Source organism: Lagenorhynchus albirostris, chromosome 13 (assembly GCF_949774975.1).
Source record: "Lagenorhynchus albirostris chromosome 13, mLagAlb1.1, whole genome shotgun sequence".
Lineage (NCBI taxonomy): Eukaryota > Metazoa > Chordata > Mammalia > Artiodactyla > Delphinidae > Lagenorhynchus > Lagenorhynchus albirostris.
In genome coordinates this window covers 43,326,656-43,343,387 of record NC_083107.1, presented here as the reverse complement: position 1 = coordinate 43,343,387, position 16,732 = coordinate 43,326,656, and the positions used below count along the sequence as shown (strand labels likewise).

At 41.6% G+C, this 16,732-nt stretch overlaps 1 protein-coding gene across 2 annotated transcripts in view; it reads left to right on the top strand.

Moving 5' to 3' along the window:
* Positions 1 to 16,732, top strand: part of EML6 (EMAP like 6) — a 315,311-nt gene that overhangs the window by 262,848 nt on the left and 35,731 nt on the right. Inside the window, exons 26-27 of one of the 2 annotated variants that reach the window (XM_060170079.1) lie at positions 3,832 to 4,033; positions 4,132 to 4,258. In XM_060170079.1, coding sequence (XP_060026062.1) covers positions 3,832 to 4,033; positions 4,132 to 4,258 — 329 coding nt within the window. Of the gene's footprint in view, positions 1 to 3,831; positions 4,034 to 4,131; positions 4,274 to 16,732 lie in introns of both variants that reach the window. The other variant, XM_060170080.1, reaches the window with a different exon arrangement.

Below are 16,732 nucleotides of genomic sequence, written 5' to 3'. Positions count from 1 at the left end.
GCACCTTGATATTAAACTTCCCAGCCTGCAGAACCATGAGAAATAAATAGCTGTTGTTTAAGCCACCCAACATGTGGATTTTTTTTATGGCAGCCCTACCAGACTAAGACAGCATCCCATTGCAGTGTTCTAGCACTGAATACTATGTCACCAAGTCTTGGTGATGCCTATGAGACTGTATTATCATCATGTAGATCTTTGTCCAAAATTCAAGTTCCATTTGTTAGAGTCTAATGTCATGTCTTCTTCTTAACCCTTTTCCTTGTTCTCGTTTCCTATGAGTTACTAGATCTCTCTTCCAGGCATTTTTCAATCCATGACAAACGTAAGTCCTTATATATGCAGTTTTACAGTTTAAAATCTCAGTGTGAGTATTAGTCCCCTGATAATCACATTGTTTCCAGCATCTGTAAGATAGACTCTCCTTTGGGCTTCCCTGGTGGCGCAGTGGTTGAGAGTCTACCTGCTGATGCAGGGGACACGGGTTCGTGCCCTGGTCTGGGAAGATCCCACATGCTGCGGAGCGGCTGGGCCCGTGAGCCATGGCCACTGAGCCTGTGCGTCCAGAGCCTGTGCTCCACAACGGGAGAGGCCACAGCAGTGAGAGGCCCGTGTACTGAAAAAAAAAAAAAAAGATAGACTCTCCTTTGTCAGAGCCCACCCATTTGTCCAGTACCTTCAACCACATCCCAGAAAACCTGATGCTGTCCTTTAACTCCATCCGTATAGCTAGCCGATTGCTTTCCATAGCCTCCCTTCCTTTCCAATGCTGTTCCCCTTCACTCTATCAGAGAGGTTAAGATACCACCATGTCATTTACATTTTTTATTTTATTTTTTTTTAACATCTTTATTGGAGTATAATTACTTTACAATGGTGTGTTAGTCTCTGCTTTATAACAAAGTGGATCAGCTATACATATACATATATCCCTATATCTCCTCCTTCTTGCATCTCCCACCCTCCCTATTCCACCCCTCTAGGTGGTCACAAAGCACCGAGCTGATCTCCCTGTGCTATGCGGCTACTTCCCACTAGCTATCTATTTTACATTTGGTAGTGTATATATGTCCATGCCACTCTCTCACTTCGTCCCAGCCCACCCTTCCCACCCCCCATGTCCTCAAGTCCATTCTCTACTTTTACGTCTTTATTCCTATCCTGACCCTAGGTTCTTCAGCACCATTTTTTTCTTTTTTTTTAAGATTCCATATATATGTGTTAGCATACGGTATTTTTTTCTCTCTTTCTGACTTACTTCACTCTATATGACAGACTCTAGGTCCAGCCACCTCACTACAAATAACTCAATTTCGTTTCTTTTTATGGCTGAGTAATATCCCATTGTATATATGTGCCACATCTTCTTGATCCATTCATCTGTCGATGGACACTTAGGTTGCTTCCATGTCCTGGCTATTGTAAATAGAGCTGCAGTGAACGTAGTGGTACATGACTCTTTTTGAATTATGGTTTTCTCAGGGTATGTGCCCAGTAGTGGGATTGCTAGGTCGTATGGTAGCTCTATTTTTAGTTTTTTAAGGAACCTCCATACTGTTCTCCATAGTGGCTGTATCAGTTTACATTCCCATACATTTTAAAAATCCACCCTCAAGTTGTTAAGTTGCCTTCTCAGAATGTCAAAGTCTCTAGAGAGTGGTTCTTCAGAGAAGAACCTTGTACGTAAAATTTTACAGACAGAGAAACTATATGTAAAATGTTGTGAACGTGGGGAAAGGGTACATAGCTTTCATCAGATTCTCAGGAATTTCTCACCTAAAAGCAGTTAACAACCAGCACTCTGGAGACATATTCTAGATTCTCTTTTCTTTCATGACCCAATGGAAGAGGAAGGTTGTGGTAGTGAGTCCTGATGGGTGTTACAAAAATGCATAGTTTGGCGTGATGACCCAGAAAGACAGCTCATCTGACCTGCTGTGCCAGGTCTCCAGGAGACTCCGTCCATAGGCCCTCAGGGAACCACCAAACACCCTGCTCCTGGGGGAGCAGCTAGCTTCCTGGAACCTTCTAGTAACTGTGAATTCCCATTATTGTTCTGTGGAGCAGTGATCTTGTTTCCTATTCTGAGAATCTTGAATCATCTTTGTTAAACAGCTTCCGTGACTTAGACCCTTTTCCTCTTTCTCTTTCTCCTGTGTGGCACTTTCTTTTGCCCTGCTACCTAACTCTGATCACTTTAGAATATTTTTAACTTCGTATTTTTCTTTTGGGTTTCTTCTGTCCTGTCTAGACGTAGGAGTATGGAGAGGCATTTCTCAAGCTCTTTCACTTTCTCCTCTTCTCAAGAGACCAGCTTACATTTGTAGTTGATAAAATGGGTCAGTTCCCGCTTCCAGGAGGAAGACCAGCAGGACACGTGGCTGTAGCCACTCTGACCTTCCTCTTTGTTTCCATGCCTTCTGGATCTCACATGGTCACACAGTTGTTTCCCTTGGAAATCCTTACTTTGCTCTGCCTATTCTCTAGCAAGTAGTGGCTCTGGAGGGCTTCCTAGAAATGCTGCCTGCCTGCTTGCTCCCCTAATCTTTCTAGACTTAGTACTCTGCCGAGGGGTGGGCACTCCCACTCTGCTGTCAGCTAGGGGTCAGCCAGATACACAGAGATCTTGACCAAGCGTATTTCAAAGTCACACACTCTCCTGCCTCTGTCTCCTGCCACGCCTCTGGGCTGGTTTCAGGTTTCCCAGCATGCCCGTCCAAAACCGTCTGGAAGCCTCTTGTCAATGATTGAATAAAGTTTTCATCTGAGACACCAGTGGCCCTCGCGTGACCTCAGAAAGTGCATGCAGCTTGCCACGTTGCATGAGGTATTCCCCGGGAGTCACTGAGAGGCTAGAAAAACTCTGCCTCTCTCAGTGGCTCCTGCTGGAGCTGTTTTTGCCAGGCTGTGGCTCGTGTGTCAAAAATGGAAGCTGGTCTCTGGTGCCAGCATGGGCTTCTCACTGCTTGTCAGGTCTGCACCGGGGTGAGCAGCTGAAGGATGAGCAACCCTCATCCTTCCCCACTGGGGTGGTGTGACCTGGGGGCCACTCTGAAGAGCTTTCAGTAGTGACTGATAAACTGGGTTCCGTTTACTTGGTTACGTTTGTTTAAAAAGGAGCTTACTTTGTTTTTTTGGTGTTTTTTAAGGTGCCATGTCAACTCGTTTATTAATTGGATTTTTCAGTTCATGTCTTTATTTTGAGGGGGGTTGATGTTGTTTGTTTTTTCCTTTTTCTTTGAGCTTACTTTGTTTTAACATCAATTACTTGAGTGTTTCCAGTGTTAGGAATTGTTTCCAGTGTCTGTGGCAGAAACTGTTGAGTTCGTTTTAAACCTTAACTTGCTGCCCCAGGATCATAAGAAGGCCCTTGCTCTTCTGTCACAGCCTGGGCTGTGGTACAAAACTCACTGTGGGGGATGACCAGGGAGACATTTCTGATCTCTAATTTCAACCAGACTTGCCATCAGGAGTTTGCACTAGAGACCTATGGAGAATGCACATTTGACACTTGAGAGGAGCAGAAACAAGCTTTTTATACTTTCTTAGGCTCCTTCCAGAAATAGGTTCTGTAGCTTGCATTTTATTCATTCCCTCACAGACTATCTGTTGAGGACCTACGAGGCAGGAAATGCTCTAGGGAAGAAAGAGAGCTAATCCCTGCCCTCGCGGAGCTTACACTCTAGAAAAATATAGGGAAATTACTACTTACATGAATCGTTTCCTTTGTATCCAGTGGAAACTACTCTAGAGAGTAACAGGGATGAAATAGTGCAGAAACAGGAATAATGAGACTCCCAGTGGGGTCATCGCCACTTTCCGGCTTTGCAGGGCCAGCACGCAAGATTCAAGAGGTACGTGGGGCACAGTGCCCACGTCACCAACGTGAGGTGGCTGCACAACGACTCTGTGCTGCTCACGGTGGGCGGTGCCGACACGGCCCTGATGATCTGGACGAGGGAGTTTGTGGGGACCCAGGAGAGCAAGCTGGCGGACAGTGAGGAGTCAGACACTGACGCGGAGGAGGATGGAGGTGAGCCCAGTGGCTGGCGCCGGCCACGCCTTCCTCCACACCTGCTCCCGCACCACCGCAAACCAACTCTGCTCCCTTCCTGTGTCTTTCTGTTCGAGGCTATGACAGTGACGTTGCTAGAGAAAAGGCCGTCGATTACACCACCAAGATCTGTGCTGTGAGCATCAGGGAGATGGAAGGCACCAAACCACACCAGCAGATGAAAGAAGTTTCAGTGGAAGAAAGGTATGGTGTTGCCAGGTTTGCTTGCATTTATTACACTTGACAAGAAACTCGTTGAAAGCAGAGTACATTTTCTTTGCACTCAAAAGTTGCTACTTAAGCTAGTCTTTATTTATGTATATGCACAGAGTCTTAACCTGCACACAGGCTTAAGCTGAGGGAAACTGCCCACAGCCTTTAATGTGAGGAGAGGGCGGGTTACACTTTGCAGAAGTTGTTTATGGAAAGTGACTTGATTAGACATGAGATTTGGTTAGGCCAGGCTTCCCTTTGCCCAGAGAGGATGTCAGGGCAGCCCAAACCTGTCCTGAATGTGATGGCTGATGGGGGAGCATGCTGACTGGGGAGGTGGGGGGAAGGCAGGCTTCTAAGGCCTAGGAGGAATATCTGTGGATTGTGAGAAATAATCTTCCGTTCTGCCCAGAGTCTGTGCATTACACCGTATCACTTGGTGTGCCTTCTCTTATGTGTCTTCACCTGCCTAGATGTGTTCAGACGTGTCTGACCATTCCAGGCCTAACCAATTTGATTTTGTTGCTGTGGATCCTCTGTGTAGAAAGGGTTTCTGGTATTATTTTGGTGTGCTTTCTGATGTGCTACTGTAAGTATTGATGAAACACTTTAGCATTTCTAAAAAACAAACAAAAACTCATAATTACTACAATTACTTGATTTACCATATTCATACTAAGGAGGATAAATATTAAATAAAAACTCTAACATCCAAAGACAATTTCATGGATCTCAAAGATGTTTAAGAATTCTCTGTGGGCTCTTTCCACTGACATGGGTTCAGTGTTCACATGTACCCTGGTCCCATGATGTATAATTAATGCGGTTCAAGTTGTTTTTTGCATTCAGCATGGCTTTCTGCCTAATAAGTATTTACTAAATCTAATCTATCACCTTTTACTATTAGGTGGAAATTTAAATACAAAGAAATAAAATGTCATTTCTCCTCCTGCTTCAATTTAGTGCCAGATGTTAAAATAACATAAAATAAATTGTGGGTGTGCTACAGGCAAGAAGATTGAATTGATGCAAAAAAACAAAAAAACCCTAATTCTTCCCTAGCATCTTTGTTAAATGTTACTATGAGGGTTCAGAGTTCTCTTTTAATAAAAAAAAAAAAAAAAAAGATTTTTCTGCAGTAGTCTGTAAGTTATAGTTTATTTTGCTTGCGACATGGTTTTTTAGTGGCCACAAAGAGGAAATATTTTTAAAGGAACTAATTCTAAGAATAAAGAAAGAAAATTTTTTAAAAATCATATGCACCTAAGTACATGAATAAGCTTCCCACTTAAATAATCCACTCTAAAATAAACATTTGGCCTAAATTACACATTCTTTTGAAAAAAAAATACCCAACCTTTCCAGTTCCACATAACATTATGAAATGAGTTGACTTGGCTATTATTCCAAGGTTGTTTCTGGCTGCTTGCTACAACGCAGTGATTCATCATGCTGAGATTTAGACTGGCCACTAAGATATAGAAATCTAATCACATTCCTAAATCCAAACACTACAGCTAGTTTCTAACCTAAAATAAGGTTCACCTGAACCTCTCTTGGTCTTGGTGTCTCTTTGGGCAGGTCTGTAAAAACCTCATACCTGCCCAATTTAGGAAGAGGTAAGAAACGTGAAGATAGAGAGGACCCTAAGAATTTTCAGTCTTAAAATCCAGAATTTTGAAGCTCCCTCATTTTCTTCATCACACAAGGTCGTCATAGATTAGCATACACAGGATTGACTTTTTTTAATATGAAAGAAAAAATGCTTCATAGTGTTATGAGATACAGGGGTAGGCATTTCACCACTTTACTGGCATTTAAAAAAATAATTCACACCAGGGTGTGTGAGTAAAACATGCAGTGAAGAATACAGTTTTAAGATATAAATACAGGGTCCAAAGGAATAGTCAAGCCTTTTCTATACATAGCACTGTCTTCGATAACTTAAAGAAGCCTTGACAGCATCAGTTCCCAGAGGGGACTGTAACCATAGAGCAGGATGCCAGCTGCACAGCATGCTGGGAGCTAAGCAGGACCACACCAGGAATGGGCGAGGGGAGAAGGAGTAGTAAGTGGTGTCTGAGTTAGCAGCCTCCATGGTCATGAGTCAGTTCCTAATCAGAACTGAAAACAAGCAGTCTCCTCCAATCCTTGTCAGTAATTTTAGGGAAGCTTGAACCTCAGAGATAGGACTGTAGGCAGCTTCCAACCTGCAAAAGAAAGGGGTGCCAGGCGAGGCAGACATTCAGAGAATTTGTGAGAAAGCAGGATGAGAGAGGGAACGTGGGGCAGGGCCAAGCCCTTGGGGTAGGGGGGACTCCAAACAATAAGTCAGGCAGACAGCTTCCCTGAGTCCTCCACCTGGAGTGCAAAATGGGCTCCACAGATTCCAGCATGCCAGGCATGAGAGAGAGGCAGATGCTCAGCATCTCAGACGTCAGGTGCAGGGGGCCAGGCATCAAACACCCAGGTTCTCCCTGGGAATATTCGGGACTGTCAACCTTGACACTGCTCCCTTTGACTACTTCAAGCCCTACTGACCAGGGACTGTCCTTGACCTTCCCTTCATTGTTCCCTTCTGTGTATACCTGCAGATACCTGGGTGCCTGTTCTATGTACCTGTACCGAGGCATGCACCAATAAGACTAACGGGAGACAAATACTTGAGGACCACAGGAGATATGAGCTTGGAACACCCACTCAGTGCAGGGACTTATTTTGCCTCCTACCAGTGTTTCAGGCAGTTCTACTTCTGGTTTAAATCCCTTTCCACCTTAGAACCTGTGAGATGAGTGTAGCATCTGTCGTATTGAGAACAGTGCCTTGAAGGCAGCTGCACATTATATATCAATCAGTTTTTAAGCAACTGAATCCCTACTTCCTAAAATTTATGATAGTCATAGATTGTTTCTAATTAGACTCATTTGATTTTTAAGTAGCTGGAAGGCTTTTGATTACGCTTTTTTGTATAATTCTAATACACTGTGAGTTCTTATTCTTCAGAAGCCATACGATCTTCAGTTTCAGTCTTTCAACAGGTGGGAAAGTTGAGAGAAATGTGTAATTGCTCTCAAAAGAATACTAGGCTACACCTACCAATATGCAGTCCCTTCCAGGTGCTTACCGAGCATGCTGGTCCCCCACTTCAGCTTTGCTTTAGCACGCCAGACTGTCTTGCTTCCTTGACCCAGCCACACCTGTCCAGCTAGCACCTAGCCTTGCGTGAACTCTTGGGTCATCCTGGCGCTCAGCAGCCATCTGTGGCATTTATGTGGCTGAGGAAGGTCAGGAAGTCTTTTCCATCGTCAGGAATCCACGCTTCCAGAACCTCGTCTAGTGCTCAGAATGCACGCTCGTCTTTGGTGTTCCTGTCCCAAGCAGGGAATCGGGTCTCTATTGAGTGCGCATTAGTTTGTTCCCCATAACTACTAGATTGCTTAAATTATTGTAGACCTGAAATAGAAGAAAGTAGGCTCAAAAAGTCATAAGGTTATATGGATATTTTAAATGTAACTTTTTTTTGCTTTGTTTGAATAGGAGCTTTTTCCTGTCTTTGCACCATGTTATATATTGTATTTCTAAAGACTGCATTGGATACTCTTATCTAAAACTTCAGAAATCTTTCTTTTCTGGTTTCGATTCTTGGCTCAGGCTCCCCTAGAGTTGGCTTCAAAGAATATATAAATATAAGACAACTAATATCTTAGATAGAATTTCATAAAAGTGGTAGACAGTGAAAGGAATAACCTAAGTCTTTCACACTTGGCCTAAACTCTGTGTCAGTTGTGACCCCAGCAAGAAAGAAAGATACTCTGAAAAGGAAGTAATTTGGGGAGAGCTTAATGAAGGGACTGTTAGCAAAGGTGTGGGCAGGATTAAAAGAAACAATAGGGGGGCTTCCCTGGTGGCACAGTTGTTAAGAATCCGCCTGCCAATGCAGGGGACACGGGTTCGAGCCCTGGTCCAGGAAGATCCCACATGCCGCGGAGCAACTAAGCCCGTGCACCACAACTACTGAGCCCACGTGCCACAGCTCCTGAAGCCTGTGTGCGTAGAGCCCGTGCTCTGCAACAAGAGAAGCCACTGCAATGAGAAGCCCTTGCACTGCAACAAAGAGTAGCCCCCGCTCACCACATCTAGAGAAAGCCCACACGCAGCAACGAAGACCCAACACAGCCAAAAGATCAAATAATAAAATAAATTTTTTTAAAAAAAGAAAAGAAACAATAGGGATGGGGTAGCACCTTGGGGATAGTAAGTCATTACCATCCCAGGGACAGAAGGGGCAAGTGCAGGAAGCTCTTGCCAGACGTGGAGAAGGTAGCTGTGGGAGCAATCCACCTTACAGGAGCTGAGACCTGACCGGGAGGGTTGAAGGTAACTAACGTGAGTCCCAGCAAGGAGGTACTGAAGGAATAGATGCCTCAATTGCATTCTCCTCTCACTCACTAATCTTCTACTGGTGCCTCTCTTTAGCTGAATCCAGTCAGAACCTGAAGGGCAAGACAGTCCATTGAAAGAGTCCACAACAGCCCAGCCATGGAGGGCACAGAACAGGAGAGAAGGGTGGAGGGTAGATTTTGGAGGGGCACATGGAAAATATCGGCTCATTCTTAAATTTTTTTCCTAATGGAAACTGGTGTTATTATCACAGAAGAGAACTTCAGGCCATTTTAATATTGAACAGTAATTACTATCCTTTATAAATGCCTTTGAATATGTAAAGGTGTTTATCACCTAATATTATAACTGTATCTATACAATCAAAGATGCCAGTAAATACAGCCAAATCAATATCAAGAATTATTAGAGACACTTAAAACTTTACCTAATTTAAGTGGGACAGTCTTTTTTTTTTTTAACATCTTTATTGGGGTATAATTGCTTTACAATGGTGTGTTAGTTTCTGCTTTATAACAAAGTGAATCAGTTATACATATACATATAAGTGGGACAGTCTTGATGAGCCATAGTTCTTACACCACTGTCTAGGAGTGCCTCAAGAATCAACTCATAAAAGATGAGAATTATAAAATCAATATTTTATAAAATCAGTATTTTGTAGTCACATTGCATTTTTATATTCCACAGTATCTTTTTTTGCATTATTTTATTTATTTTTTTTAATAGATCTTTATTGGAGTGTAATTGCTTCACAATACTGTTTTAGTTTCTGTTGTACAACAAAGCGAAACAGCCATATGCACACGCATGTCCCCATATCTGCTCCCTCTTGAGCCTCCCTCCCATCCTCCCTATCCCACCCCTCTAGGTCATCGCGCAGAACACCAAGCCAATCTCCCTGCGCTATGCTGCTGCTTCCCACCAGCCAACTATTTTACACTCGGTAGTGTATGTATGTCGTTGCTACTCTCACTTTGCTCCAGCTTTCCCCTCCCACCCCAAGTCCTCAAGTCCATTCTCTATGTCTGCCTCTTTATTCCTGCCCTGAAACTAGATTCATCAGTACCATTTTTTTTTGGTTCCATATATATGCGTTAGTGTGCGGTATTTGTTTTTCTCTTTCTGACTTACTTCACTCTGTATGACAGACTAGGTCCATCCACCTCACTACAAATAACTCAATTTTGTTTCTTTTTCTGGCTGAATAATATTCCATTGTATATATGTGCCACATCTTTATCCATTCATCTGTCAGTGGACATTTAGGTTGGTTCCATGTCCTTGCTATTGCAAATAGTGCTGCAATGAACATTGTGGTACATGTCTCTTTTTGAATTATGGTTTTCTCAGGGTATATGCCCAGTAGTGGGATTGCTGGGTCATATGGTAGTTCTATTTTTAGTTTTTTAAGGAACCCACATACTGTTTTCCATAGTGGTTGTATCAATTTACATTCCCACCAGCAGTGCAGAAGGGTTCCCTTTTCACCACACCCTTTCCAGCATTTATTGTTTTCTAGCTTTTTTGATTAATGGCCATTCTGACTGGTGTGAGGTGATACCTCATTGTAGTTTTGATTTGCATTTCTCTAATAATTAGTGATGTTGAGCATCTTTTCATGTGCCTCTTGGCCATCTGTATGTCTTCCTTGGTGAAATGTCTATTTAGGTCTTCCGCCCATTTTTTAACTGGATTTTTTGTTTTTTGATGTTGAGCTCCATGAGCTGTTTGTATATTTTGGAGATTAATCCTTTGTCTGTTGTTTCATTTGCAAATATTTTCTCCCATTCTGAGGGTTGTCTTTTCGTCTTGTTTATGGTTTCCTTTGCTGTGCAAAAGCTTTTAAGTTTAATTAAGTCCCATTTGTTTATTTTTGTTTTTATTTCCGTTACTCTAGGAGGTTCCACAGTATCTTTAAAAATAGTGTTTAAACATCTTTCATCCATCTCCAGAGATTTGTATTTTCACATTAAGACAAAAAAACAGAAGTTAGAAATTTAAAACTATAGAAATGTTTGGTACCAATATCCGTTTTCTTGTATGGATCAAAATACCATGCAACCCCAGTTTTGCCTCCTGTGGTAACTGGGTGATGACCACAGAAATGAATCACAAAAGCATTTTCTTAATTTCTAGATAGGATCTAATAATAACTCCAAATGTGGGATATGATCTTTTATTAAAATCCAAATATGCGGCTCCCCTGGTGGCACAGTGGTTAGGAATCCACCTGCTAATGCAGAGGACACAGGTTCGAGCCCTGGTCCAGGAAGATCCCACATGCCACAGAGCAACTAAGCCTGTGTGCCACAACTACTGAGCCTGCACTCTAGAGCCCGTGAGCCACAACTACTGAGCCTGTGTGTCACAACTACTGAAGCCTGTGTGCCTAGAGTCCGTGCTCCACAACAAGAGAAGCCATTTCAATGAGAAGCCCACGCACTGCAATGAAGAGTAGCCCTCGCTCACCACAACTAGATAAAGCCCATGCGGCAATGAAGACCCAACACAGGCAAAAATAAAATAAATAAAAATTAAAAAATCATTTCAAAAAAACATTAATTAAAAAAAAATCCAAATATACTGACCAGCCATTAATCTTCCTAGTTGCACCTGGTGGGGCCATGTTCCCACCTCCTCCTCACCTAACTGCTTAGATGAACCATCTGCATGGGGAACAGTAATAATGGAGATTTTTATTTAATATATTCAGTTGGAACCTGTATTCAGACAGAACTCCAACTTTATGATAAAAGATACAAAATAAATACAAATTGAACTATTTTTATGGAAATTGGCATTAAAGTATTCACTAATTTTTATTTTTCTAAGTGGATGTAATAGTTAGCTTAGGGATTATTTTCTCAGTGCACCTGAGTTAGCAGTCTGTATTTTTTCAGGGTCCTTTATGAACAAGTGCTGAGGCTTGCAGCTTCGGGCTCTCTGTCCAGGGATGAATAAAAGAATGTGGGGCTTAACCCTTTCTGTTTCTACACCATCTTTATAACATTGTCTTGCGTGTTATAGCATTTTCCACCTTTTATGAAAAGAATGAGAGGTTCAAACCCTCCACCCCTGTTTTCTCACCTTAGAAGCTGCATAACTTACAGTCACAAATCACAAATCAAAATACCAAGCTAGGGCTTCCCTGGTGGCGCAGTGGTTGAGAGTCCGCCTGCCGATGCAGGGGACACGGGTTTGTGCCCCGATCCGGGAAGATCCCACATGCCGTGGAGTGGCTGGGCCCGTGAGCCATGGCTGCTGAGCCTGCGCGTCCGGAGCCTGTGCTCAGTAATGGGTGAGGCCACAACAGTGAGAGGCCCGCGTACCGCAAAAAAAAACATAAATAAATAAACAAGCTAAAGCATATTTATTTCTTCCCTCAGAAAGGCTTTGGGCTTCCTGCTAGCCTCTACTGTTTATCTCAGACTGGCAAGGTCACCTCTCTCTTAAAAAAAAATTCTGAGTTAGAAAAGTTAGCTTTTAACATTTAAATTGTATTGTCTTAGCACCTGTTTGATGTAGTTTACTTGTAAATTATGGGTAACTCTAGTAATTGTGTGTGTGTGTGTATACCACAACTTCTTTGTCCATTTCATTCATTGATGGGCACTTACGTTGTTTCCATGTCTTGGCTATTGTAAATAATGCTACTGTGCATATAGGGGTACAGATATATTTTCGAGTTAGTGTTTTTCATTTCCTTTGGATATAGTCCAGAAGTGTAATTGCTGGATCATATGGTAGTTCTATTTTTAATTTTTTGAGGCTCCTCCATACTTTTTTCCATAGTGGCTGCACCAATTTACATTCCCACCAACAGTGCACAAGGGATCCCTTTTCTTCACATCCATGCCAGCATTTGTTATCTCTTGTCTTTTTGATGATGGGCATTCTAACAGGAATGAATTGATACCTCATTATGATTTTAATTTGTATTTCCCTAATGACTAGTGATGTTGAGCATATTTTCATATACCTGTTGGCCTTTCATATATCTTCTTTGGAGAAATGTCTATTCAGGTCCTTTGCCCATTTTTTAATGGGGTTATTTGGTTTTTGTTATTGAGTTGTATGAGTTTTTAAATATATTTTGGATATTAACCCCTTGTCAATATATGGTTTGCAAATATTTTTCCCATTCCATAGATTGTCTCTTCACTTTGTTGATGATTTCCTTTACTGTGCAGAAGCTTTTTAGTTTAATGTAGTCTGCTTGTTTATTTTTTATTTTGTTTCTTGCCCTTTAGGTGTTGTATCCAAAAAATCATTACCAAGATTTATATCAAAGAGCTTTGTTCTTATGTCTTCTTCTAAGAGTTTCATGGTTTCAGGTCTTACATTTAAATGTCTTTAATCCATTTGGAGTTAATTTTTGTGAGTGGTGTAAGTTATGGGTCTGGTTTCATTCTTTTACATGTGACTATCCAGTTATCCCAGAACCATTTATTGAAGACACTGTCTTTTCTCTGTTGAGTATTCTTGGCTCCCTTGTCAAATGTTAGTTTATTGTACATGCTTGGGTTTATATCTGGTCTCTTGATTCTGTTCCATTGGTCTATTTGTCTGCTTTTATATTGATACCATACTGTTTTGATGACTATAGCTTTATAGTATAGCTTGAAGTCAGGAAGTGTGATGCCTCCTGCTTTGTTCTTCTTTCTGAGGATTTCTTTGACTATTCAGGGTCTTTTGTCATTCTGGATAAATTTTAAGAGTGTTTGTTCTACTTCTGTTAAAAAATGCCATTGGAATCTTTTTTTTAATATGTTTTTATTTATTTATTTATTGTTGGCTGTGTTGGGGCTTCGTTGCTGCGTGTGGGCTTTCTCTAGTTGCAGTGAGCAGGAGCTTCTCTTCATTGTGGTGCATGGACTTCTCATTGCGGTGGCTTCTATTGTTGTGGAGCACAGGCTCTAGGCACACAGGCTTCAGTAGTTGTGGCACATGGGCTCAATAGTTGTGGCTCATGGGCTGTAGCGTGCAGGCTCAGTAGTCATGGCATAGGGGCTTAGTTACTCTGCAGCATTAGGGATCTTCCTGGACCAGGGCTCAAACCCGTGTCCCCTGCATTCACAGGCAGATTCTTAACCACTGCGCCACAAGGGAAGTCCCACCATTGGAATCTTGATAGAAATTGCATTTAATCTATAGATGGCTTTTGTAGTATTGACAATTTAACAATACTCTTCTAATGCATGAACATGAGATACCTTTCCATTTATTTGCCTCTTCCTCAATTTCTTTTATCAATGTCTTATAGTTTTCAGGGTAGAGATCTTTCACCTCCATAGTTAAATTTATTCCTGAGTATTTTGTTCTTGATGCTCTTGTAAATGTGGTTGATTTCTTTATTCCTTTTTCTGAAAGTTTGTTGTTAGTTTATAGAAACACTACTGATTTTTCTGTGTTAATTTGTATCATATAACTTTACTGAAATCATTGATTAGATTTAACAGGTTTATGGTTGTCTTTAGGATTTTCTGTATGTAAAATCATGTCATCTGAATATAGAGACAATTTTATTCTTCCTTTCCAATTCTGATACTTTTATTTCTTTTTCTTGCCTGATTACTCTAGCTAGGACTTCCAGTACTATGTTGAATAGTGTGGCACATTTGTCTTGTTCCTGATGTTAGAGGAAAAGCTTTTAACCTTTCACCATTAAGTATGATATTAGCTATGGGCCTGTCTTATATGGCCTTTATTTTGCTGAGATATGTTCCTTCTATTCCTAATTTGTTAATAGTTTTTATCATGAATGGATGTTGAATTTTGTAAAATGCTTTTTCCACGTCTGTTGAGATTATCATATATTTCTTTTCTTTCATTCTGTGAATATGATATATCACACTGATTGATTTGCATATGTTGAACCATCCTTGCATCCCCAGGATAAATCCCACTTGATCATGGTGAATGATTCTTTTAATGTGCTGCTGAATTCGGTTTGCTAGTATGTGATTGAGAACTTTTACATCTGTATCCATCAGAGATATTGGCCTATACTTTTCTAGTAATGTCCTTTTCTGTTTTTGGTATCAGGATAATGCTGGTCTCGTAAAATGAGTTTGGGAGCGTTCCCTCCTCTTCAGTTTTTTGGAAAAGTTTGAGAAGGATTGGTGTTAATTCCTCTTTAAATGTTTGGTAGAATTTACCAGTGAAGCCTTCTAATTCTGGGCTTTTCTTCAGTGGGATAGTACACATATTTTAAAGTAGAAATCGTCACATTTAAAAATTTTAATTTGAAATCAGTCTCCATCTTGGCCATTTTTTAAAGCAAAAGTTAGTTAATGACAGTTTTATATCAACTTTATTATTACTACCATTACCTCCCCAACATTTGAAACCTTTCACATCTTTCCATTTCCCTTGTTTTTTTGTTCTGGAATCTCTGACTTTTACAAAAAGAGTTGGCTCAGTGAGAGTCAAAGCAAAATTTAGCTGCCCTTGGTTTTTCTCTTACATCTAAAACCTCAATAGATATCCAGTGTTTACCTGGAAAGTGGCTGACTGCATTCTGGCAAGGGCTTCAGGCAATCAGATGTGGGATTGGTGGACTCCCCTGGTGGTCTGGTGGTTAAGACTCTGAGCTTCCACTGCACGGGTCGCTGTTTGATCCCTAAACCAGGGATCAGGGAAGTTCTGCATGCCATGGGTGACAGCCAAAAAAAACAAGTGGGATGTGGGATTGGTGTCAGAAGTGGGATCAATGCCACTTCTTTTTTAATCCTACTCCTGTTGGTTGGAGGTCTGAGGATTGCCTTAAGAGTTGAACAATCACAGGCCTTTGTTGTTTACCAGATTAGGAGATTCTTCTTAACCCCTCTCCTCAAACCAGGATGTCAACTCTGTGAAAGCAAAATTTCTGATATACTACTTTATCTCCAAATTTGATAACAGTGCCAGCACTCCATAAATATTTGTTGAATGAATGAATAAACTCCTTAACAACAAGATTTAGGTTGATTTCCAGTTGATTTCCAACTGACACCCATGGATTAGATATCAAAGTCTAAGATCTTGTCAGCATCTTGTCTTTACATTCATAATGCAGTTTGGAAATTTCTCTCTCTAAGTAGTGGACACCCCTGGCCCCTTCCAGCCCTCAGGTTAAAGGATTCTGCCTTTAGGCAATTTCAAACACCAGCCTTAAGTGGAGAGACCCTTACTCCTAAGCTACATCTCTGTGGCATTGAGGGTCATTGTCTCCTTTGGCAGGCAGAATATGACAGTGAGTGTTTAGGAGGGAATCTAGGGGATCAGGCAACTTCTCTGCTCAGTCATATATTCCACAAGTTTCCTTTCATATGGTTGAATGAGCAGTGCCTGCAACAGTTCCCATGGACAGGGACTCATCCCCAGGCACCAGGGGCCCCTTGCAATATTCACCCATTTGGCTGTCAGCATCTCATTATCTTTCAGTAACCCCTACTTGTGGATTTGCAGGCAGATCAGGATCCTGAAGGGTGATCTTTGTCCTCCCCCTCCCTCTAGTGCCTCACTCTGGGGAGGGTGGTTTGAGCACCCCCAGACATGTATTGAAGGTGGGGGGGGGTTGTGTCCTGAGTGGAATCCTTCTCCTAATCCTCCATGGTGAGGGGATGGGAAAAGAATGTTTTCCACTCCACAGACTGCCTTCCCCCACAAGGCAACCTCACCCTTCATCCATTTCAGCTAGCCGGTGTGAGGAAACACTGAGGTGGCAGTGCCAGAACTGTTCTTAGCAGGGGATTATAAAGAAGGGACCTGTGAATACTCTTACGTTAATCTTTCAGTCCCTCTGGTACATATTTACTCTCAATCTAGGCCATATGTTCCTTAGGAAACCAAGAAGCTTTTACAAACAAAGATTAGAAGCAGATTCTGAGCCTTCTATAAATGGTGGCCCCCTCATCTCTGAATTGACAGGTCCTAGCACCAAATGACCTCAAAACAGAGTGGTCTAGCACTAGGGATTTCCAAACTTTTTCTTAAACCATGCTTATGGCTGAGTGGGGAAGGCTCTAAAGCTTATCTACTTCTATTATCTCATATCCTTTCCAAATCAATTTGTACAGA